Here is a 25037-nt window from a genome sequence, read left to right as displayed (position 1 = left end):
TTCTAGTTTCAGGTTAAGAATATGCAATAATCAATCAACATCCCTGAGTCTAGAAAAACCATTCTTTATGGTGGCTCGTATCTGATATTACATATTTCAGAGCATAAGCTAGGGTACTTCACTCTAATTTAGCAATAACTACACAATCCTTGGTAAGAAAAGGTTCCCGGCCGTGGCTGGGAAGCTCAGTTGGTTAGAGGCTTGGCCCAACATACTGAAGATGCGGTTCAATGTCCACTCAGGGCACGTGCAAGAACCAGCCTATGCCCCTGACATGTATACCTGTAGGAGTAAAAGGGGAACATCTGAAGTTGTCTTATCTGACTTGAAAATGATTCAACTGGGAGACAACACAGAATACACCCCAGTTAAATATTATAGATAAAATGGCCTTTATTTCTAAAATGTGGGGTAATTACACCACAGCGTGCTAAAAATTTTGAAATTGATTCTGTAGCTTGGAGTAAAACTGGGCCAGTGGAGGAGCAGACGAGACTTCTAGTTCTGGGCACCGAGATGTCATTCCTCTGGAAATTCAATCTTCAGAGTTTTTTTTCAGCTGTTTTTTGTGACGTACGGTGAGTCGTTTTGGATTCCTCTGTATGACAGATAGGTCTGACCTTGAGGAAGACCTGTAACCCACATCCTCTGCTCTTATAGGCTTTATGATATGACCTGGCTTGGTGACAATCTTGGGTGTAGTCAGCTTTTGGAAGGCCCTCTGGGTGTTCCACGTGGATCCTACAGGGGTCTGGATGGTCCTTTCAAATTGCTGATGGTGGGTAAACGGGTATGGAAGCACCCGCACCTGGAAAGGAAGGCAGAGCGACCAGGCATGAGCCAAGCCCTGGGGGGGGGGGCAGCCGTAGAATGGCAATTGTTCAGGCAGTGTGACCACACAGGCTACAGTGCCACATAGTGGGTGAGGCTACCGGGAGGTCAAGGCATCCCAATGCCCCCATCTGGCCTTCGAAGTCCTTAACTGCTAGAGGTCATTTGGGAGTAGAGGGGCCTAATTTGGATTCAGGACCCACACCTCTCCCCAGGTTTATCCAGCAATCAAGGGACTGAAATAGCACCCTGCTGGTAGCTGAAATGTCACAGTAGCTCCAGGGCTGCTGTCCTCAAGTGGTCTTCTCCACATTTCTGTTCTTGTGACTGCAAGAAGCACACAAGCGTTTGTGGACCCCCGTGGATTTTCTGATTCTCCACCCTCTCCATCCTTTCTTTTCCTCTCCTTAATACACAGGATTGGTATTTTAAGGAACCCAAAGGTTTACTCCGGAATCCTAAGCTCTCCAAGCTGCTACACTTTGTTAGCTTCCTCCTCCTTTGGTATCACAAACCGTCCAAGCTGGAAGGCCCCTGGGGATGGCAGAGGTCATCTTCCTCAGCCCCAGAATTTGGCTTCAAGACAGGACGTGATTTATCCAGGAAAACTAGGAGCCACAAAGGAGAGCAGAACCCAGGCTCCTTTCCTGGCCCAATACTCTCCTCCATTCACTGCAGCACTGTCTTCACACATTTAAATAATCTTTAAACACTTCCCCAATTGCCAGAGAGGGGGGAAAGATGTAACCGGAAAAACGAGAAGTTATGATCCATACTTTTTGGAGGTACTCAGGACACTCAGAGAAGCTAAGCACTGCCCGGTAGTCCCAGTGGGAGTGAAGGACAGATGCTCTTTAGGTTGAGGGAATGTTTTATTGGGGTTGATAGCTAGATCCGTACATATGACCCAGGGCAAGAGGGGGGAAAAACAAAACAAAACACCTGGACAGAGTGTTCAGCCTAGGAAGGTCTTTTTCACCCCCTTCAGTTTGAAGCACATTGCATGCTGGGACTTGTAGTCTATAGCTTATTAAAAAGATTAGGAGGCCCTGGCCGGTTGGCTTAGTGGTTGGCTCAGTGGCAGAGTGTCGGCCTGGCGTGCGGGAGTCCCAGGTTTGATCCCTGGCCAGGGCACACAGGAGAAGCGCCCATCTGCTTCTCCACCCCTCCCCCTCTCCTTCCTCTCTATCTCTCTCTTCCCCTCCTGCAGTCAAGGCTCCATTGGAGCAAAGATGGCCCGGGTGCTGAGGATGGCTCTGTGGCCTCTGCCTCAGGCGCTAGAATGGCTCTGGTTGCAACAGAGCAACCCCCCAGATGGGCAGAGCATCGCCTCCTAGTGGGCATGCCGGGTGGATCCCGGTCGGGCGTATGCGGGAGTCTGACTGCTTCCCCGTTTCCAACTTCAGAAAAATAAAAATAAAAAAAATCAAAAAAAAGATTAGGAAAAATCAAGGGAGATTTGGGAAAACTATTTGTAATTTGCTGTGACTGCATTAAAAGACAAATAGATAAGACCTCAGGAAGCAAAGGGTGACCTTTACTGAGGTCCAACCACTGCCCTTCACCTAGAATCCTGGCCCAGTGAAGCACTCCTTTTCTCTCTTATCCTGTACCTGACTGTTCATTGCCCATTTTCTGGTTATATAGCTTCAACTGGGATTACAGTGTTTACAATTCAATTTCTGCACCGATTGGTTTACAAAATGAAATCAGTATTGTGCTATTGAAATGTTACTTCCTCACCTCTCCTTTGTACCTATTAAGTAGTCCCTTCCCCCCCCTTTTTCAGAAATAAAAATACAAATCATTTTGATATACTGGCTGGGGACAGGTCCCAGGGTCGCAGACTTTCAGAATGGAAGGGAACAGAAAGGCCGCTGAGTTGGACCTCATTTCCGAGCCCCCCTACCTACACATGCTCATTCCCCAGAGAAGCACTGGACTAGCAGACAGTTCTTTCTTCAATCGAACTCTGCCTGTCCTTTAACTTCTACTTTATATGACTCTATTCCACATGACAACCTTCAATGTACTGCTCCAATCTGCCTCTTCCTTGGGTAAACAACCCTAGCTCATTATCACATAACACAATTGAAAATTCTTGTAATATCCTGAACAAGTCCCCATTTGTCTTCATTATTCTTAAGTTGTAGCTCAAATTTTACAGCCTTTGAATATTACCTTGACTATAAATACCATCCGGCAGAACAGTAATACTTCCATTTGCATCAGTGTTAAAACACAGCTGAAAACACAGACTTGAGGGCCTCACCATTGCTGCTAAGGTTATCCTGTAAGTCTCAACCTTCTGCTCGGTCAGTAATTGAAACAGAAGATTCGATCTGGAATTATTCATCTCAGAGCCAGTCAGTAAAAACAAAAATAGATTTGAGTCGTGGTCAAGATCACACATTCCTCTAGCCCACAGAGCACTAGAATATTCCTCCCAAGGAAGAAAGCTGGGCAGCAGAGAGCAGGCAGCTAAAGAGCTCTCCAGCCCTCACCTGGTGAGCTGTTGCGTGGATGTTCCTCTTCTCATTGATAATCACGTTTGGCAAAATCTGGTCCTTTCTTGGAGGACCTGCAGGCGCTTTAATGAGAAACCTGGAAAGCAGAAGAGCATGATGTCTAAAAGTATTAAGGACACGGTCCAAGGGGCAGGGAGGGCAGGTGATGGTGAGGTGGGCAAGCCTGCTGCCCTTCTGACAGGCTCTCTTCCCTGCTCTTACCGGCGTCTCTTCTTGGCACTGGGCTTCAAGTCCACACCACCCCACTCGCCCCAGCCAGGCAGAGTCAGGTCTATGTCCTTCGGCTTACTCGCCTCTATGGCTTCCCTCTTCTCTTTCAAGAAGTCTCTGATGACATCATCCCCAGCAAAGGCTTCCTTTATCATTTCCTTTTGATCTCTCTCCTGTTCATCTCCCTGGGAAGAAACAGGAGTGAGAACAGAATGGGCGGGGGGCTTGGAGGAAAGTAGGAGCTACAGAACCTCCAAACCACAAAATCTCCTTTCTGGCACTTTCTGCATCAACTCTGATCCCCCACAATGGTCCGAGAGCCTGACTCTGTTTACTACCTCCTCTACTGTCATGGGGACCGCCAAAGATTTCAGGGAGGGAGATAGAGTGGTTAGGAGGTTCTGTAGCGTCAGCTTGCCTTACTTACAGTGGTAGTTCAGGCAAGAATGCTTGAATTTTGGGCCGTGACATTTTAGCGCCCTCTAGGGGGAAAGTGCTGAACAATGCTGGTCTTGCAATACAAATATTGGTAACTAATCATGCTCCAATTTTCTTCTCTCTAGGATAAATATTCCCAGCTCATTATATGATACAATTTTAAACTTTTAGTAAGGAAGCTGCAGGGTGGAGGAATTAACGCCCCGTGTTAGGAGGAGCAGCTCCAAGTGGTCTGGCCAGAATGTGGGCATCCTCCAGCTTATGGCCCTGAAAAGATGGGCCAGGGCTCTTCGCTTGAGTAATTTCAATTAATCAGGGAGTCCTGGACCATTTGAGATCCCACTGAGCAGAGCAAAACTTTCACAGAAACGCAATGGCTCGCCTTTGGATGGCCTGCCTGGGATCTCAGAGCTTTGAGTGACCCCCTCTTTCCTGTGAGGGCAGTTTTAGAATAACCCCAGGGAGGGTTTGTTGGTTCAGGATTTAGGACGTGGATGTCTCGGTGGCATTCCTAGATTTGCAGCTCTCAAACTGTCACTGGGGCCAGCCTGGCCCCATACTATTCTGGGCCTCTCAACTACCAAACTCCGATCCCAGCACAATGAACTTCGGTGATTCTACTCTTTGTGCAAGAAGGGCACTTTCTGCACCAGCTCCGCCCCCTCACTATGGCCCACGACCCTGGCCCTGCTCACCAGCTCCTCTATTGTTGTGGGAACTGCCAAAGACTTCACAGAAGGAGACTTTGTGGTTAAGATATTCTGCAGGTCGATCATCTGCTCCTTCCTTTTCTTCTCTTTGGGAGCACCAGGCTCATTAGCTGGGTTCTTCTCCAAGTGCTGCTCTTCTAGCGCAGGTGTGGGAAGCTCCTTACTTTGAAAGCCTCCTTCTTTGCCCAGTTCCTCTATCTCTTCTGCGGTCTCTGCTCTCTCCAGCCTCTGCAGCAAGAAGGGCTCCTCTTCTTCCCTGGCAGGTCCCTCTCTCTGGACTGGCAAAACTGTCCTCACTGACCTCACTTTTTGCTTCCTGGACTTACGGTTGTCCTTGTTGAGTTTCTGAGACAGTGCCCTCAATTCGGATAACACCTCCTGGCTGCTAGAATCTGGAGGAAGAAATGAAAGCTGTCAGAAAGACGGTGGATGTTGCCTAGTCAGTGAGCATTTGTTGAGCAACCACTGGGTGCTAGGCACCATGAAATGCATTCCAATGAAGAGAACATGCCATTCGCTGGATCTCTTGGTGAGCTCACTAATCATAACCTGTCAAGTAGCAGGCAATGGAGTTGAGTAGTTAAAAGTAGCATGTCGGGAAACAAATATCCTGGGCCCTATTTCCAGCTTTGCCAATGACTCACTCTATAACAAGGATCGGTGGCTTCATTTCCTCAGACAGTAAGCTCTACTTGGGGAGATGGCCCCAAGTCCCAAATTTTAAAAATGCCTTTTTAACAGGTGGCCTCTGAATGCAACTTCATTATCATTTATTATTTATAATTCCTAGAAATCGTGACTTACTATTTATAATTTACATTGTAATGTCCTATTTGTAAAAACCTTACCTAGCATTGTTTTATCTTAAAGCAGCATTTCATGACCTGTCATGGCTGAGTCAAGTAGCTCACATTTCTAGTCACCAGCAACATGTGAGTGAACACCACTAGCCTCTGAGAGCTCAGAGGAAAACGTGGCAGTGACACACTTTCAACTGTCATCTGCATTGACTCAGGTTGCCTCAATTCCCAAATTCACCCTGCTCTCTAGCTTTGGCTTGAAGCCACTAGAAGAAGCTACTTGAAATCTGGCCTTTGGCTACATGTATGTTTATTCCTTAAGGATCAAGCTTCCTTGCCTGTCTTGTTTGGGGTCCATAACTACCCACTATGTTCTCAAAGGTCAGGGGAACATTCTTTTTATTTATCATCCCAAGAAATCCAAATCTATGTTTCAGACCACAACCAATTGCTCTACATGGCCAGCTTTCGAGGGGGATCAGGAGGGTGCGGCTGTTGTCCTGTGGTTGCAGACACTGTCCCGCATCTCAGTCTGTGTCACTGCTCTCCAAAATCCTCTTGGAAGTGACTGCTTGTAACTATTAGTCCCAGAACCCACTAGCCAAAAACCTTAAGTAAAGGCCTTATGATACATTCCAAATGACAGTTCTTTTAATTTTTTTTGCCATGGAAGAACAGATGCATTATTCCTACAGAAAATACAATCTGACTCGAGTCTCTGTCCAGGTAGCTGGGTGATTCTGAATGTAGGTGGTAGCTTTCATGACCTGCTTTGCTCCCCCTTCTTATTCTCTCCCTCTCTCTTTTATTCTCTCCCTCTCCTCTCTAAAAATCAATAAATAAAATCTAAAAAAAAAAAAAAAACCTTACCAAAAAAAAAGCGCCTAATCTGTGGTAGTACAGTGGATAGAGCATTGACCTGGAACGCTGAGGTCGTCAGTTTAAAACCCTAGACTTGCCCGGTCAAGGCACATACAACAACCAATCAATGAACAACTAAAATGAAGCAACCACGAGTTGATACGTCTTGCTCCACCCCCCTTTTCTCTCCTCTCTGTAAAATCAATAAATAAAATCTTTTAAAAAAATTCTAATTTACCATGTACTTCATGTCCAGAAAGTCTTACCCCTGCATCATACAGCAACCAGCATTTATGAAGTGCTAAAAAAAATGCTACTTGTACTTTACAAACAAAACAGAACCTTGAAGCCATAATTTTTTTTTTTTTTAATTCAGTGAGAAGAGGGGAGGCAGAGATAGACTCCCACATGTGCCCTGACCAGGATCCACCTGGTAAGACCACTAGGGGGCTATGCTCTGCTCATCTGGGGTGTGGCTCCATTGCTCAGCAACTGAACTCTTCTTAGTGCCTGAGGTGGAGGCCATGGAGCCATCCTCAGTGCCTGGGACCAACTTGCTCCAATTTAGCCATGACTGCAGGAGGGAGGGGAGGGGAGGGGAGGGGAGGGGAGGGGAGAGGAGAGGACAGGAGAGGAGAGGAGAGGAGAGGAGAAGCAAGAGGGGAGGAGAGGAGAGGAGAAGCAAGAGGGGAGGAGAGGAGAGGAGAGGAGAGGAGAGGAGAGGAGAAGCAAGAGGGGAGGGGTGGAGAAGCAGAAGGGCGCTTCTGTGTGCCCTGACTGGGAATCAAACCTGGGACATCCACACACCAGGCCAACACTCTACCACTGAGCTAACCGGCCAGGACCTGAAACCATAATTTGAAGACACTTCATAATGCCTCAAAACCCACCTATGTGTGTGGGTGTGATTTTCAGACTTGCCATCCCACGTGTACTTCTCTCTGGTTTGTGGGTACCAGCAACGTGAACTCCTGCCCTGACTTCAAGCATGGTATAGCCGTCTTTCTGAACACTGTGAGCCCTCAAGAGCAGAAAGTGTGCTGGAGCACACCTTGTACAGCCACACAGACGACTGCTTATTAAATGCTGTGGCAATCAAATGGTTATTAGGGTAATCTATTTTCTTTTCAGGAGCTCAGGAAATGCCTGGAAGTCCCCAGAGCCTCGTCATTCTGTGGAGCGTGTGGGTGGGCATGGGTTTCCTCTCGCAGGCGGCCTGTGGCCCTTGCACAAAGCTCTCCCTTCCAGTCCACCACAACTCAACTCACCTTTTGCTTTTTGTCCTCCTACCGGCTTGACACTGTGGTTGAGCCCAGACTTTTTCCTAAGTGATCGCCTTTCCTCAAATTCTCGCAACAAAACTTCTTCCTGTGCCACTGGTCTTTCTTCTTCCTCCTCACTTTCAGAAGCCTCATCAGCCACGGGTTCTGAAAGCTGTTCAAGGTCCCTCTGGATTTCGACTTCTTTTGTGTCACCAGAGTGCTTCCTGACCATCCAGGGGTTCGGTCCATCTGCAGTCACCTGTGCCTCATTCACCACATCAGGGACAAGGAGGTCACCCTCTTCTTCACCTCCCTCCTCTTCCTCAGTCTCGGAGGCCACCTGGACTTTCTGTGTCAGTTCTTTGTTCTTGGCCAACTGGTCCTGCATAGCCTGGCGAGCCTGGAGGACGAGGCACAGCACATGTGCCCTGTCATTAGTGATTGCAGTAACCCCTTTCCTGGGCCATGTCTTACAGCTGCCTCCTCTCAATCTGATGTAAGTATTTCTTACTGGTGCCTACTGTTCAAACTGCACACAATCACTGGTTAATAGCTATGGAATAAAATATAACACAAATTCTTTGTCCTTAAGGAGTCAACATGTGAGACATGGTAAAACAAAACAAACAAAAAAATCTAAGGAACAAACAAACAAAATTCTCTTGAACTGGACTTGCCTTCACTGCTCATTTCTTTTTCATTCTTCCTTTTCTGCCTCGTGCCTAGTCATTTTCCTCTCTCCCTTAGAGAGTTCCTGATGCACATTTAGGTTCCGGGTTTTCCATTTTTGCTCATGGCACTTACCAGTTCTGCTTCCTCCAACTCCACCCCTCCTCTCATCCTGATGGTCTCTTACCTCCAGGTCATATTTGGCCATAATTGCCTTTGACTTTGCCCATTTTCCACTGTTCTGGTGCTTAAGGCTCATTCGTTCCTGGAAAAAAGGACACAGTGAAATCCTTCTGGCTTTCCGGGGAAAGTTGGTTCACGGGGCAGGGCAAGAGACAGCCTTACCATCATTCTGGCCTTTTCGAGTTTTTCCAGTTCTTCTAAAGCAGCAGTAGGATCAACCTTCCACAGCTTCTCAAATTCTTTTAGGGCATTTTTGGCCTTTTCTTTCTTCAGAACTCTGTGATACCTGCAGGGTGATGAGAGGGGTATGAGGGAAGAGACTCAGTGGAAACGCTGATGCCACACAAGGAAGTATTCCCTCTACCCAAGGGGTTTCCCTCCGCAGAGGCCAGACTGACATCACCGAGCTAGCTGACTGGCAGGAGCCGTGTGGGACCTGAGAGGACTGGCAGGCCCGAGTCCCTGCAGCCCACAGGGCCAGAGTGGAGCAGGGACCCTTAGAGTGTCCCCCTCCTCATGTAGCACAAGGGGGGAAGAACACATGTTCCAAAGAGGCAAAAAGGCAGGGAGGAAGTCCTGCTGCCTCAACAGTTGTACAATTCAGAGCTCATTCTGCAGAACCACTCTGGCATGTCCTGGAAAGGAGAGAAAATAACTCAACAGTCTTCTTTTTAGCAAAACCAAGACAGGAAGCCAAAGCCACAGGAGAAGACACTATTGAAGTGGGCAAAACTTTATGAGGCTGGTCTTGAGAGGGGGGAAAGAAAGGCTAGTCACTCCTATTGGTGACCTCTGCTATCTGACCCCAGTTTCCATGTCAAAGGTGGTTTGCTAAGGACTTGTGATTAGACAGCTCAGTTTCTTTCGTGGAACCCAAGGCTAGTTACAGCAGGGGTCTCCTTACTTTTTTATTGAATTCATTGGGGTGACATTAGTTAATAACATTATATAGGTTTCAGGTGTATCTCCTTACTTTTTGCTTTTGATTTTCTTCTCTCTTCGAGCCCTGGCCTCATAGTAGGACTGCAGGGCCCGAGCCCTCTGAAGCTCTGCTCGGCGCATCTTAGCCTACAATGAATGAGATTTACAGTGACTCCTGGGCTTGTGGACAGATGCTGGGAGAAACAGACCCTCCCCAGGTGGATAAAAGGCCTAGGACACTTACGTCTTCCAGGCTCATGGCTTTGAAAGAGGCCTTCTCCATGGGAGTCAGTAAAGGGTCTGTCGCGGGCTGCTTGTTCTTAGAGAGGAGATTAAAAACTTCCTGCTCCAGGGGAGTTCTTGCCTTAAAGAGGTAACAAAATATTCTGAGTCTTAAGCCATGCTCCTACAGTGTCTCCCTTTCCAGCCCTTTGAAAGTCTACTTTGACATCATAATTGCAATCACTAACTGGATAGGCGTGGCTGTTACAGCAAGAGAAGGGGTCCAGGATCGCTGCCCAGCTGTGCAGATCAAGCCTTATCTTATTCTTTTTTTTAAACTTCAAATTAATTTTATTTGTGGCAGAGATAGAGTCAGAGAGAGGGACAGACAGGGACAGAAAGACAGGAAAGGAGAGAGATGAGAAGCATCAATTCTTCGCTGTGGCTCCTTAGCTGTTCATTGATTGCTTTCTCATATGTGCCTGGACCAAGGGACTGCAGCAGACTGAGTGACCCCTTGCTCAAGCCAGTGACCTTGAGTCCAAGCTGGTGAGCCTTGCTCAAACCAGATGAGCCCGTGCTCAAGCTGGCGACCTTGGGGTCTCGAACCTGGGTCCTCCGCATCCCAGTCCGACGCTCTATCCACTGTGCCACCGCCTGGTCAGGCTCTTATTCTGATTTAAGACAACTTCCGTACAGGGACTCTGAGACTACCCTCTAATATTACTGAGGGTTTCACTCTGTTCCGATTATTAATAGATGTAAAAGAGAATGCCACTCTCTTAAGAATAGAAGCTGGATGCCCTTAAGGTGAACGCTGGCAGGACAGAGGATGAGCAATACCAAATGTCGGTTTTGAAGAGTCACAAAACAAAATGGTCCCTGTGTCGTTATGCACTTGGTACAGTTAACAATATCAAATTCATATAAGGGTTCTTTTAAAAATATTTCTAGAGGAAAGGGGAGATTAGGTCTAAGATGAACACAAAGACACTGCCTACAGAAATATGACCTTCATGTAATTAGCCTGCTTCTTGACAGTTCAAATTGAATTCTAGTCATCTTCTAACTTTGGCTTGAATTCCTCAGATTCCAGTTAACTTTTCGTGCTAGGTAGTGTCTATCTATATGAAACGAATGGATGTGAACGAGTTATTTCACATGTCACCCAAAGACCTCATTCATTGCTTGACTGATAATGTGAAGATGGCTAAAATAATCAGGTCAATCATGACCCAGTCCATTTTGGCAAGGCACAAAGATAGCCCTAGGCAACAGAGCCAATTTCAAACCTCGTACGCATGTTATATGTGGTTTTCTTCAACAGCCATATATATCATGGTCAGTATCAAACTTACAAATATCTAGACAAATGCATAAACACACATCATCATACATTACACTGTGCTATTGATTTAACCATAAACATATTCTATTGAATAGCAAAGGTACATGTCCTTCCAGTTTTAGTAATTGTAGCAGTGATCAATCACAGGCTACAAAGTGATTTATATTACAATCTCCCTCCAATTTAATTCAATTTACAAACATTTATTGATTATAGCTACATTCCAGGTACTGTGGAGGATGCTGGGTTACACAACTGAATAAGGTCGTTCCTGTCTTCATAGAGCTCACCACAGCCTTTCAGAGGAGAAACATGTATCACTAACAACGTAATGAGTGAAATGTTAGTCCATAGGAGTAAGCACAGAGGAACAGTTCATTCTGGGCAGGGCCGGGTTAGGCTTGGGGAACAAAGGGACTTCCTTTTTGAATTAGGCTTAGTATGAGGTGCAAGCATAATCCTGTAAAAGAGGGGCCAAGCAGAGAGATGAGCATAAGCAAAAACAGATATATGGGAAGAAGTGTGCGAGGAAACAGTGTGTTGTCTAGTGCAGAAATGCTAGATGCTTGTCTCATTTTATAAGCGGAGAGCCTTCTGAAAGGCTAAGCAGGAGAGCAACAATTAGTTTTATGTTTCAGAAAGAAAATCCTGGTGATTATGTAAGGGGATATATATATAGGGTAGGGCAAAAGTAGGTTTACAGTTGTGAGTACATGAAACAGTTCCTTCCTTCCTTCCTTCCTCCCTCCCTCCTTCCCCATCCCTCCCCTCCCTTCCTTTCCTCTTCCTTTCTCTCTTTTCTTTCAAGAGACAGAAAGGGAAAGAGATGAAAAGCATCAACCTGTAGTTGCATCACTTCAGTTGTTCATTGAGTGCTTCTCATATGTGCCTTGACTCAGGGGCTCAAGTCAAGCCAGCAACCCTGGGATCATTTCTATGATCTGCGCTTAGGCCAGTGACCCCACGCTCAAGCTGGTGAGCCCATGCTCAAACCAGCAACCTCAGGGTTTGGAACCTGGGACATTAGCATCCCAAGTCAACGCTCTATCCACTCCACCACCACCAGTCAGGCCAGAGTTTATTCTTGTATTATTATTTATTAAGTATTGTATTATTTTCCATTAGAACAATTGTGAACCTACTGGTGCCCAGCTCTGTATGTAGAGCAGCAAATGAAAGGTGAAAATGAAACGAGAAGAGAAACCAGGGATCTGAGAGCGATCACAGAGACAATTTACAGAGCAGCCCACTGTCTGGGCTGGGGAGGAGAGTTAACAGGAGGAGAAATCAGCCGGCTGAGGTTTTCAAGCTAAGGGACTGGAATATGGAGTTACACTGTTGACTGAGTTACAGAATGAAGGTGGTGGTACAGGGCTTGGGAGTTTAGGGTGAGAAAACGCAGGTTTACTTTGTTATGTGTAATGTTTAAGATGCTTAGGGGAGACCTGGGTGAGGCCTGCTGGTCATATGGAATCTGGGATTAGAGTTCAGAAGCAGGAAGGGGCTGAGAGTGATGTGTAGTGTACAGAGGTGATAGTCAAAAGCCACGGACTTTACAGAGCAAGAATAAAAATGACTAAGAAAGTAAGTTAGATAAAAATCTGGAGTATGCTACAGAAGCCAAGGCAGGAGTTTTTAACAATGCAATGTGTCAGCAGTGTTAAACTGGCTGAAGACTCACAGGGCTTGGGATGTGGTGGCCGGGAGGTCCCTCATTAATGGCCTTTGAAAAGTTTCAGTGAGGCAGTAGGGGAAGAAGGTGAGAGAACATGGAAAGCAGTGGAGACCAGCTCTTCCCAATGCATGCTCCTTAAAAGCTGAAAAGATTTACTGAATTTTAAAAAAAATTTAATATTCAATTTATTTTATTTACTTTTTGTTTTTGTTTTGTTTTGTTTATTCAGTGAGAGGTGTGGAGGCAGACAGACTCCTGCATGTGCCCTGACTGGGATCACCCAGCAAACCCACTAGGGGGTGATGCTCCCATCTGGGGCATTGCTCTGTTGCTCAGCAACCTAGCTCTTCTTAGAGCCTGAAGCAGAGGCCATGGAGCCATCCTCCATGCCTTGGGCCAACTTACTTCAATAGAGCCATGGCTGCAGAAGAGGAAGAGAAAAAGAGATAGAGAGAAAGAGAGAAAGAGAGAGAGAGAGAGAGAGAGAGAGAGAGAGAGAGAGAGAGAGAAGGGGGAGGGGTGGAGAAGCAGATGGGCACTTCTCCTGTGTGCCCTGACCCGGAAATCAAACCCAGGACACCCACACCCTGGGCTGATGCTCTACCACTGAGCAAACCGGCCAGAGACAATTTATTTGATTTTTAATGACATATGTATATTCTGGGTAAGTCAAAGGGGTTTCTTTACTATCTTTTCATAGCCTTAAAAGGCCAATGTACACTGTAAGTCACCAATCTCCAGTAGGGGCAGGCAGCATTTTTTAGCAATGGGATCCTGCTTTGGAGGGCATATTGAGAAACTAAGGTTTTGAGGTTAACACTCTGGGAAATGCTAGCGTAGGCTGCTAGCAGAGGGAAGGAGAGGGGGCTGGGGAAAGCTACCTTTCAGCATTTGTAGCACTTTGCAGTTTACAAATGCTTTCACGTGCATTGTCTCATTTAATTCTCAGCTGGAGTCCAGTGGAATTTTAGGAAGCTGGACCAAGACTACAGTGCAGACCTTTTGGATTCTTAATCTCCAGAAACACTAGTATATTACTAGTCCTTGGCACTGTGCACTCTTAGGTTGTCAGAAAAGAACTGAGAGTTGCTAGGTAGAAAGCACCCCTGACCTAAGCATTTCCTTATTCTCTGTGCCACACTAGCATTCTTTCTCAGAAATGGTTAGCATGAGTGGCACAAAGATTCAATGGATAGTGTCTGGGCCACTCTATCTTGCACAGGGAGGTTCCTGGAGAGTAGAGGTACCATTACTAGTGCAACCTTCACATCCATCTCATCCGTAACACCCAACTCGACATGTTCCTGTCATCTCCAAAATTACACGGTCATGTGGAAAAAGCAAGGTGCAGAAGAATGTGTAGTAGAACACTACTCCTTTTTTGATAAATACAATGTAAACACAAACATATCAGTAAAACTCTTAAGTTAACAATAACAAAAAACCTTATGGAAGTGGTTATAGCTGGGTATGGGGGTAAAACTGATCAGATGGGGGTAGGGATAGGATCAGACTTTTCACTATTTATCATCTATACTTTTATTTTTGAATCCTGCAAATTATATTACCTCTTAATTTTTTTCCTAAAGTCTCCCTTCTATCCTGCAGCCACACTTTAAACCTGACTTCTTTTTCATGCGGAAAAGGAAGCATCCTAGAAAGAGAATGGCAGATTATAACAGAGCTTATCCCTGCAATAAGCAATCATTTGCTCAATTTCTAGCCATGGCGGTAATCCATGTTTACTTTGATTAGCTTAAGTTATTTTTCCGATACACAGACACTATCATTCCTGGATTTTTAGGGGAAGAAGTCATTTTCACACACATTGGAGGGTGGAAGGATTTTAGAAAGCAGAAGGAAAGCATCAAGATGGCCATCTGCCCCTGCTTTGAGTACTGTTGCTGCTGCCTTTTTTCTATTTTACTTAAGACAGAACATCCCAGTATAGACTCCATAAATAGTGGTGCACTGGATAACAAAGTCTATCTGTTCTGAGACAGTTGTTCAAGACAAAAACAAAACAAAACAAAACAAAGAAATAACCCCCAAAAAAGCACAATAACAAAAACCTCAAGACTTTAGGGACCCATGTAGGCTTACCAACTTTTAATTTTACCAAGGGCATAATTACTGTTCTACCCCAACCCCGTCCTTTATTGCTACCACCACTGCATAAAAGAAAAACGATTTCAGTACCATTAAAGTGGAAAGAATAAGCTCATAATAAAGAAGGGCTGGCAACCTTTCACTCACCATACTCATAATTATTCTTTGGCTTCAGATGGATGAAAAATTTGTTAGGGATCAGTGTTGAAAAATTTAGCTCTTAAAATACCTTTTTCATTTTCTACAGCTCAGCCACAATAAGTTACTTGCTAAGACTCTAGTCATTATCAGCAATGGTATATCTATATATATTTTTTATTTTCTCTTTCTGAAGCTGGAAACAGGGAGAGACAGACTCCCGCATGCGCCGACCGGGATCCACCCGGCACGCCCACCAGGGGGCGACGCTCTGCCCACCAGGGGGTGATGCTCTGCCCCTCCAGGGCGTCGCTCTGCCGCGACCAGAGCCACTCTAGCGCCTGGGGCAGAGGCCAAGGAGCCATCCCCAGCGCCCGGGCCATCTTTGCTCCAATGGAGCCTTGGCTGCGGTAGGGGAAGAGAGAGACAGAGAGGAAGGAGGGGGTGGGGGTGGAGAAGCAAATGGGCGCTTCTCCTGTGTGCCCTGGCTAGGAATCAAACCCGGGTCCCCCGCACGCCAGGCCGACGCTCTACCGCTGAGCCAACCAGCCAGGGCCAGCAATGGTATATTTTAATGTGATATTGCTTTACAAGTCAACTTGGGGTATGCTGCTCACATATCCCTACTAAGGCATCAGTAATGCTGTTGAGTTCCTGATTTTCCCTGGATCAGAACGCGGCTTTAAAAGCTTTTTAAAAACTGGGGTGTATGCTTGACCAGGTGATGGCAACAGTGGATAGAGTGTCAGCCTGAGGTGCAGAGGACCCAGGTTTAGTCAGGTTCAAAATCCCGAGGTTGCCAGCTTGAGGATCATCCAGCTTGAATGCAGGGTTGTTGGCTTGAGTGTGGGATCATAGAAATGACCCCATGGTTGCTGGCTTGAAGCCCACGGTTGCTGGCTTGAGCCTAAGGTCATTGGCTTGAAGCCCAAGGTCGCTGGCTTGAGCCCAAAGGTCGCTGGCTTGAAGCCTAAGGTCGCTGGCTTGAAGCCTAAGGTCGCTGGCTTGAGCCTAAGGTCACTGGCTTGAAGCCCAAGGTCGCTGGCTTGAAGCCCAAGGTCGCTGGCTTGAGCCTAAGGTCACTGGCTTGAGCCCAAGGTCGCTGGCTTGAGCAAGGAGTCACTGGCTCTGCTGTAGCCCCTGGGTCAAGGCACAGATGAGGAAGCAATCAATGAACAACTAAGGTGCTACAACGAAGAATTGATGCTTCTCATCTTTCTCCGTTCCTGTCTGTTTGTCTGTCTCTCAAAAAAGGGAAAAAACAACAAACAAAATCCAACAATAACAAAAATACTGGGGTGTGAAAAAGAAAGTATTGTTTCCTTTCTACCGGCAATTGGATATTTTGACACAAAAACAAGAAGATAACCATGTACTGTATGCTACAAGCTGACGAAGAGCAACTCCAGAGCCCCTGTGACTGGCTATTGCATGACTGACAGTGCATCCTGCCACCTCTGCTCTCCCTCTGACTGATAAACGACAATGGCCGCAGCTGGGCTTTCAGTTTAACATGCCAGCCTAAACAAATCAGCTGTAGACCTTGCAGTCTCCACACTGTGTAATCTCACTTTCCAAGGTGCGGTTTCCTTGTGTTGCACGTACCTTCCAGCCATTGAGCACGTGTTCGATGGGAGCAATGGCTGACTGCTCCTTCTTCAGGGGGAAAACCAACTGCTCTGCTTGTCGGTTCTTCAGAACGATGGGATCCCATTTAGAGAGGGTCTGTGAGGTTTTATTGAATGCCACTTCTCTGTGGATCTGAAACAGGCAAGGTACACAAGACACAAAATTAGGCATCAAACTCAAAGGACCAGTGGGAAATTAGGAGGCAGTGTTTCTCAGCCCAAGAGCCAGGATGCTAGAGATTAGCTCTTGCTTACTTCTTTTTTTAAAAATTTTTTTTACAGAGATAGAGAGAGGGACAGATAGGGACAGACAGATAGTAATGAAGAGAGATGAGAAGCATCAATCATCAGTTTTTTTTTGTGACACCTTAGTTGTTCATTGATTGCTTTCTCATATGTGCCTTGACCGTGGGGCTACAGCAGACCGAGTAACCCCTTGCTTGAGCCAGTCACCTTGGGTCCAAGCTGGTGAGCCTTGCTCAAACCAGATGAGCCTGTGCTTAAGCCGGCGACCTCCGGGTCTCGAACCAGGGTCCTTCCACATCCCAGTCCGACTCTCTATCCAATGTGCCACCGCCTGGTCAGGCTCTTGCTTACTTCTAAGGACTGCACTTTCCCCAGATTAGTTTTAATCTTTTCCATGGTGAGGCAATCACAACTTCCCCTCCCATTTTTTCAGGCTTTCCCCCTCCTCTTCTTACCCAGTTTTTCCTGGTTAGTTCAATTTTTTCCCCTTAATGGGCACTTTATAACTCACCCGCTCAACCTCTTCTTTGTTAAGGGGTAACTCCACAGTCTTCTTTGATTTGACCCTGTTCAGTTGCTTTTTCACAGTGGTCAATGAGGATGAATTTTTAACATTAGGCTTAAGCAGATCTGAAAGGACTAGCCTTTCTCCTGATCCTGTAGAAAGGCCAAACGGTGTGGTCAGACTGAGAAGTGAAGCAAAACTCAATAACATGTAGGCAGATGCCTATGTAGAAAATAATGGCAAACAGGCAAATGTGCAGGGAAACAGGAATAATTTTCTTACTTTAATTGTTAGCCATAGTGACACCATCACTTTCCTATATTCTCACATGTTGGAGGGTGGAAGAGAGGAGGAATTTATTTATTAAAAAAAGGCATTTATGGCCCTGGCCGGTTGGCTCACTAGATAGAGAATTGGCTTGGCATATAGGTGTCCTGGGTTTGGTTCCTGGTCAGGGCACATAAAAGAAGCGACCATCTGCTTCTCTCCCCCTCCCTCTCCCACAGCCGCTGGCTCAAATGGTATGGGCATTGGCCCCAGGTGCTGAGGTTAGCTGGAGAGGAGCAAAGCAGCCTCAGGCACTAAAAATAGCTTGACTGATTTGAACATCGGCCTAAGACAGGGGCGGCCAGGTGGATCCCAGTCAGGGTGCATGCAGGAGTCTGTCTATCTCCTCTCCTCTCACTTAAAAAAATAAAATAAAACTTAAAAAGGCATTTGTGTCCCTGGCCAATTAGCTCAGTGGGTTAAGACTGTCATCCCAAAACAAGGTTGCAGGTTCAATCCCTGGTCAGGGCACACATGGAAAGCAACAAAAGAATGCATGACTGAGTGGAACAAATGCTCCCATTCCCCCTCACCTCTCTCTAAAAATCAATAAAAAAAAGCCCTGGCCAGATAGCTCAGTTGTTTGGGGCATCATCGCAGAGCATGGAGGCTGCCAGGTTCAAGTCCCCATACAGGAGCAGCTCAATGTTCCTTTCTCTCTCTCTCTCAAAAAAAGGCATTTGCTTTTCTCTTGGTCTTTCTGCTTTCACTCTTGCCCCACTGCAATTCATTCTTCACACAGAAGCCAAAGTGATATTTTGAAAATGAAGATCACAGTGTATCATGATCTTGCTGAAAATGCTCCAAAGGTTCTCATTATACTTGGAATTATAGACATCTCTTGGTATTCCCGGAGGAAGACTTCCTGCGGATACCAAAATCTAAGAATACTCAAGCCCCTTACATAAAATGCTGTAATATTTGCATGTAACTATATTTTTCATACAGGCTACAGCAGGGCATGGCTACAAATCACTTTATTCGCATTCATTCAGCCCAGTGCTTGGCTCAAATCTTGCTTGTTGGAATTGTTATTTTTTCTTCTTCAAATATTTGTGATCCATGGTTGGCTGAAAGCAATGATATGAAACCAAGGACACAGAAGGCCTGCTACATGGATCTAAAGGACACACCCCTGCCTGACTGCTGGTGGTGCAGAGGATAAAATGTCGACCTAGAAAGCTGGGGTAGTTGGTTTGAAGCCCAGAGGTCACTGGCTTGAGCAGGAAATAGTCCACATGATCCCCAAAGCTCACCAGCTTGAGCTCAAAAGTCGCTGGCTTTATCTAGGGGACCCTGGCACAGTCCCAGTCAAGGAACATACTAGAAACCCATGCACAACTAAAGTGAAAACAACTATGAGTTGATGCTTCTCACCCCCCTCCCAAAACAAACAAACAAACAAACAAACAAACAAACAAACAAACGATACAGTCCTATGGGACCTGGTCCCCATATGGGATCTGGTCTGTCACTCCAACCTTGCTTTCCCTACCTCTGCTATGCTCCCGTCACACTAGCCTTCTTCCCATTCTTCAAACATTTGGAGCCTGTTTCCACCTCAGCCTTTGCATTAGCTGCCCTCTTGCCTTGGAATACTTTCTCTTATGTTTGCAAGATTGACTTTTCTTGTCACTCAGATCTCAGCTCTTTGTCTCTTATGACCTTTCATGACTAGCCAAACTAAAGCAACCACTTAGTTACTTTATTGCATCATTGTTTTAATTCTTATTGTCTCCACCCCCTACTAGTATGTTAGCCTCATTAAATCAGTGTCTTTAATCTTCACTATAGCTCAAATATCTAAACCAGTGATTATCAACAATTTTCATTACATGGCACACAAAATAATTACTAAAATTCTGTGGCACCCCCAAAATTCCTTTTTTTTGATCTTACAAAAAACAGATAAAGTTTTGATTCATTCACACTGGATGGCTATTGTGTTGGCTGTTGTCATATTTTATCTATCTATCTATCTATCTATCTATTATCTATTTTTGTGAGAGACAGAGAGACAGAGAGAGGGACAGATAGGGACAGACAGACAGAAGAGAAATGAGAAGCACCAATTCTTAGTTGTGGCACCTTAGTTGTTTATTGATTGCTTTCTCATATGTGCCTCTACCGGGGGGCTACAGCAGATCAAGTGACCCCTTGCTCAAGCAAGCGACCTTGAGTTCAAGCTGGTGAGCCTTGCTCAAACCAGATGAGCCCGCGTTCAAATAGGAGATCTTGGGGTTTCGAATCTGGGTCCTGTGTCCCAGTCCGACACTCTATCTACTGCGCCACCGCCTGGTCAAGCTGTTGTCATTTTTTTTTTAATTTGACAATCTAAGGGAACAAAGGTCAGTGTCCTTGAGTAAATCATCAGGTATTGCATGTTTTAAAGATTCGGTGGCACACCAGTTGAAAATAACTGATCTAAACTGTTCTGAAACTGATACATAGTAGAAGCACAATAAGTATTTGCTGAATGAATAAGCTTGGGACAATATATTGTTAGTTGTTCTGAGAAGTTAATTAGTGATTACTAGAAGAATATAATTCATTCAAGCTTCTTAAGTTGTGAATATGGTGAAAAAGATTGGCATCTAGACTTGGTATCAGGTTAAAATCCCAACTCTGCCATTTACTAGGTCATAAATTCTCAATAGAGGTGATGTCACTCCCCCATCCAGGAGGTGAAAATTGGTGTGTGTGAAAAAAAATCTTAGATTTTATAAAGTTTTGTGTTCCTCTGAAACTCAAGCCTATACAAAAAAAATCACATTCCTTAGTATTTGATTTCCCGGCCAGGGGTAGGTAGAGTAGGGGGGAGAGGGAGGGAAGGTGAGTGGGCAGCAAGGAAAAATGTCTAAAAGGCTCCTTAGGTGAATAATAAAAAGAAAAGGTTAATAAACATTGTAGTAGGTGAAGGCCCTTGAGGAAGTAACTTGACTTATTCGAGCTCCAGTGGGAGAAATGATCTGCCTGTTGTAACTCAAGGCACTGTGAGAACTGAAATCAAAATAAAATTCTGAACAGGACTAAACTAATGAGAGGCAGCTCTCTTCATTCATGCCCCTCTATCTTAGAAGTAGCTCATCAAGGCCAGCGGGAGGACTTGACTGTGGCCTTCTAGGCTTTCTTCTCGAAATGGAAGAACATCAAGGGCATCTGACTACCCTTCTTCACCCACTGACAGGTAAATATTTATAGTATGACATATAATCACATCAAAAATAGTTCCTGGGGTGGTGAAGTGACCGCGATACTTTTGGAACTCCACAATCCCCATACGCAGATGGCTTCTTTTGTAAACTTACCTTCAGAACTGACAGTGAATTCTGACACCTTCACACTAGCCTCGGATCTCTCAGTCAACTTCTGCCTGAAATTTAGGCAAAAAAAAAAAAATATAGAAGGAATGGGCACGTGTCACTGGGGAACAAACATTTCTCTCTTTAAACAAGGCTTTGGTTTCATGTATTTCTCCTCTCGAGTTCAGTTTGGTAACAATACAACCAGGCAATCTGTTCCTAACCTGGACTTGGCAAGTCTAACCAACTCTTAGGGTAGACTCAGCCCCTCAAAAACACAAGATAATACATGGTAGGCATAGTGGAAAAGGTAACGGACTAGGATTCAAACGGATCTGGATTTGAATCCTGGGTCTGCCACTTATGAGCTGAGTGACTGTGGCACAAGACAATTAACTTCTCCAATGGGGATAAGTAATGTCTACCTAATGCTTCAAAAATGTAGGTGTGCATTCAGTAAGAATTCATATGCAGAGAGGTCTAACACAATAATAGTTAACAATCACAAAATGTGTACTATATTGTGTACTACATGCTCGGTATTAGTTTAAGATCTTTACATTTATTAACTCATTTAAATATCACAACAGCTCTATAAGGTAGGTACTATTATTACTCTTATTTTTGGTTGAAGAAATTAAGGTGCAAAGAGGACACAAAATTTTCCTATGCAATCTGTCTCTAAAGTGTATGCTCTCAAAGATGCTGGCACTTGTGTCTTCATTGTCTTAGGCACTCAATGAGTATTAGTTTCAGATAAATCACAGACTCAGCTAGTTATAACCTCTCCAAAATAATGGGAATGTTACCTAATCTTTCCATCAAAGGAACTGATTGCTTCCAGAAGCTTTTGATGCTTTCGCTCTCCACCACCATCCTCCTGGACACAGAAAAGGATAAACCATCAGAATGATGAGGGGAAGGAAAAGACAGCATGGAACCTGAAGCCTAGGTAAAATCTATTGTTCTTTTGGTCAGCGAGGAACCGACGAGGTCTGGTGTGCTGGTCTGAAAGAACTGCTTCAAAACCAAACTCCATCATTACAGAGCCAGTAACTGGAAGTTGAGGTTACTGGCCTGTCTTAACTTGTTTTGGGAAGATAAGTGCTGTGGGAATAATGTTTCTGTATGAAACATATAATGTGATCTGAGAAAGAGATTCTCACATTGAAAACAACAATCTAAGTAGTTTCGTCAAGAGAATACAGAGTTGGAATTTCTATAGCATCTGTGGGAAATTCAGCTTAATTATGCATATTGCAGTCAGACACTTAAATAACTTTCTATAGAAACACAAATCTGGGAAATCCTATAATGAGGACCATATGTTTTGTTCTTCTATATTCAATTTGAAGACAGTGACTGTATCTTATAGCCTTCAAACTTCCAAAGCACTTTATACAGTATCTGATACAGGAAACACTAAGTAACTGTTTGTAACAAATATCAACAGTGTCACCACCCCTTCCCTTTCTAGGAATGTGCTGTCTATCCTAATTTTGAGGCAGAAAGGAACTGGAGGAGACAGTATAGCAGTTGTTGCCCACCTCATCTTCACTGGTGCTTAAGGGGTAGTCATTTGGCAAATCCTCTAGTTCTTCCTGTTTGCACAAAGCCAGGAGGCTGTTAAAAGAGATAAAAGAGAAATATTATCACTTGAAATAACAAGAGGTGAGCGGTGGTTGGTGATATCCATACAGAATTACATTAAACAGACCTAACACTTTTCAGTGATTGGCACTGCATTTCCCACTGACCTCTGGGAGATCCTAAGTAAGGTGGCAGAAGATACTGTTGCTGGTCCTTGAGGCAAAGCAGCTTCACCGTTAATATTTCTAAACATCCTCCACATGGAAGAAACCTTTACAGGTGCGTCTTACTCAGAAATGACATCTTGATCACCCGATCCCAGGAATGAGGTAACAAAATTGGAAGAAAGCAACTGAGTAAGCCATTTTCCCCTGGAATTTGCTCGGCAATGTAGGTGTTTAAGGAGTATTGTACCCAGAAACAAATTATCGAATCTGTATCAGTCTTCGCAAGGCAAGCAGTGCTAAACGGATTATATTTAGTTTCCCTACTGGGAGGGATGAAACATCAGAGGAGAAAACGTCGTTGATGGCTCCAATCAGCAAAGGTTTCCAAGATAAGGGAGTTTACAGAGCCGAGGACTGAAACGCGCTGAAGTAGCGACAGAAAAAGGAGTCACGTGACGAGGGCAAGGCAACATAACTTAGCCGGAGAGGCAGAAGCCGCATCGGGACCACAGGTACTGTATAAGGCTACAAAGCTGAGGAGCGCAGGAAACGAATTCGGTTAAAAGGGCTTTAGATGGATCGCGGAGACAGTAATGAATGGCGAAGTCTTGGGAGGGGAACAAGTGTCTTCTGTTAAAAGCTGGCTTCCACGTCTCAAAAGCCGGACAACCCGGCCCCCAGCGAGCCCCAGACTCCCCGACCCGTCTTGTCCCCTCACCTCTCCGCAGCCTGTTTCCCGTTCATCTCAGCAGCCTGTCTCTCACATGGCCCAGGAGCGGAAGCAGAAGAGAAAGCAATTTCCGTACCGGCCGCAAAGGAATTTCTGCTTCCTCCAATCACACGCGACAAGTCGCGTCATTTCCTGCCCGCCCCAGGCTTGCGAGGAACTGGGGAGGCTCCGGGAGGGGCCAGCGGGGACCACGGAGCCCGGAGAGTACTGACCGCCAGTGGGCGGGGCTTCGCTCGCCCCACCCACCCCTCTCCTGTGCCAGGCGTGGGTGTCAATCTTCCTGGCTCCGGGTTTCCAAGCGGCCCACAGTGGGACAGGCTTAGGGCGAGGGTGCTGAGCTGTCCCTGCCTGATCCAAAAGGAAGGGCTCCAGCTGCCGTCAGTGTTGGACAGCGTCCTTCGAGCCTGCCTCCAGCCAGCTCGAGGCTTTATGGACACTCGCGAAGTGGCCAGCTTCGCGCTATGTCCCTGCGGTTCATCAGTGAATAGAGCAAATTTGCTCTGAAGGAAAAATTCCCTTTTATCCTGTGCTCCCATGTCACCGCAGCTCGCTACGTTCCTCCTGCCCTGTGTTACAAACTTTCATCCAAGATTGAGCTGTTGGCAACTGCAACTTTCTCACCACCTATCAGCTTTTAAGAAAAAAATTTTAATGAAAAAATAGCGAAGTAATGTATCAAACATTCTTGGCATTGATTCTTTGAAGCTTCTCCCAGTTTGCTTTCGCTCCACCATGCTACTGAACTGCTCTGGGCGAGATCGTCAGTGAAACCGGAGGTTGTGAAATAAAATGTATACTTCTCAGTCTTGTCTTTCCCAGAATTTTGTGTGGTATTTGGTACTATTAGTTGGTTTCCTTATTCATATTCAGGAAATCTTTTTGACTATTCATTATGTGTCATGCCTTTAGGCACTGAAGATACATTGGTGAACAAATCAGAAACGCTCCATGGCTTCATGGAGTCTACTTTCTAGTGGGATTAAAGATAATTGTGTATTTGTTGAAATTCCACGTAGGCTTCCATGATACCACTCTCTCCGGTATCTTAGCTGTAGACTATCTTCCTAAGTCTCCTCTGCTGGCTGCTTTTTGCATACTTACTTCCTAAAGGATGATGCTCCCCAAGTTGTGTTTTCAACCCTGTTTGCTTATTCTACGTGCTCTTCCTAAGCCTTTAACACTTGCATGAGAAGTCCAGATCTCCATCTCTAGTCCAGATCTCTTTTTTGAGCTCCAGACTAATATCTCTGATTGCTTTCTTTTTTGTCACACAGGCACCTCAAATATAAAGTGTCCAATAATTTCTATCTTGCCCACCAGAGTTCTACATTTTTACATCTGCATGACCGGCATCATCAACTACCCAGTTAGTCAAGTCAAAAGTCTGAGAATCATCTTAGATTCCTCTATCCATTATGCTTCACTGTTGTTCCTTCACATTGTCATTTTTATTTCCCAAATCTCTTTCACATATCTCTCCACCTTTTTGTCATTTTTGCCATGTATCAGACCTTTCCAATTTCAAGTCTGGATTATTTCCCTAATCTATTATAGAAAGGGGGAACAGTAAAGCATACTGATGAGAAGCATGAGTTTTGAACTGGACTCTCTGGGTTTGAATCTTACCTCTGCTATTT

At 45.3% G+C, this 25037-nt stretch overlaps 1 protein-coding gene across 1 annotated transcript; it reads right to left on the bottom strand.

Moving 5' to 3' along the window:
- Positions 1 to 377: 377 nt before the first annotated feature.
- Positions 378 to 23521, bottom strand: UTP14A (UTP14A small subunit processome component). Its single transcript, XM_066357051.1, has 15 exons — positions 23389 to 23521; positions 22461 to 22536; positions 21723 to 21793; positions 20920 to 20984; positions 17291 to 17436; positions 16511 to 16666; positions 9658 to 9777; positions 9466 to 9560; positions 8655 to 8778; positions 8497 to 8574; positions 7647 to 8040; positions 4703 to 5109; positions 3561 to 3754; positions 3336 to 3435; positions 378 to 808 (listed from the first exon to the last, which is right to left on the bottom strand). The coding sequence occupies exons 1-15, from the start codon at positions 23412 to 23414 to the stop codon at positions 536 to 538; spliced, it is 2325 nt and encodes a 774-aa protein (XP_066213148.1). The 5' UTR covers positions 23415 to 23521; the 3' UTR covers positions 378 to 535.
- Between the last annotated feature and the right edge of the window lie 1516 nt (positions 23522 to 25037).

Source organism: Saccopteryx leptura, chromosome X, assembly GCF_036850995.1.
Source record: "Saccopteryx leptura isolate mSacLep1 chromosome X, mSacLep1_pri_phased_curated, whole genome shotgun sequence".
NCBI classification, from domain to species: domain Eukaryota; kingdom Metazoa; phylum Chordata; class Mammalia; order Chiroptera; family Emballonuridae; genus Saccopteryx; species Saccopteryx leptura.
This window is presented reverse-complemented; position numbering and strand designations above follow the sequence as displayed.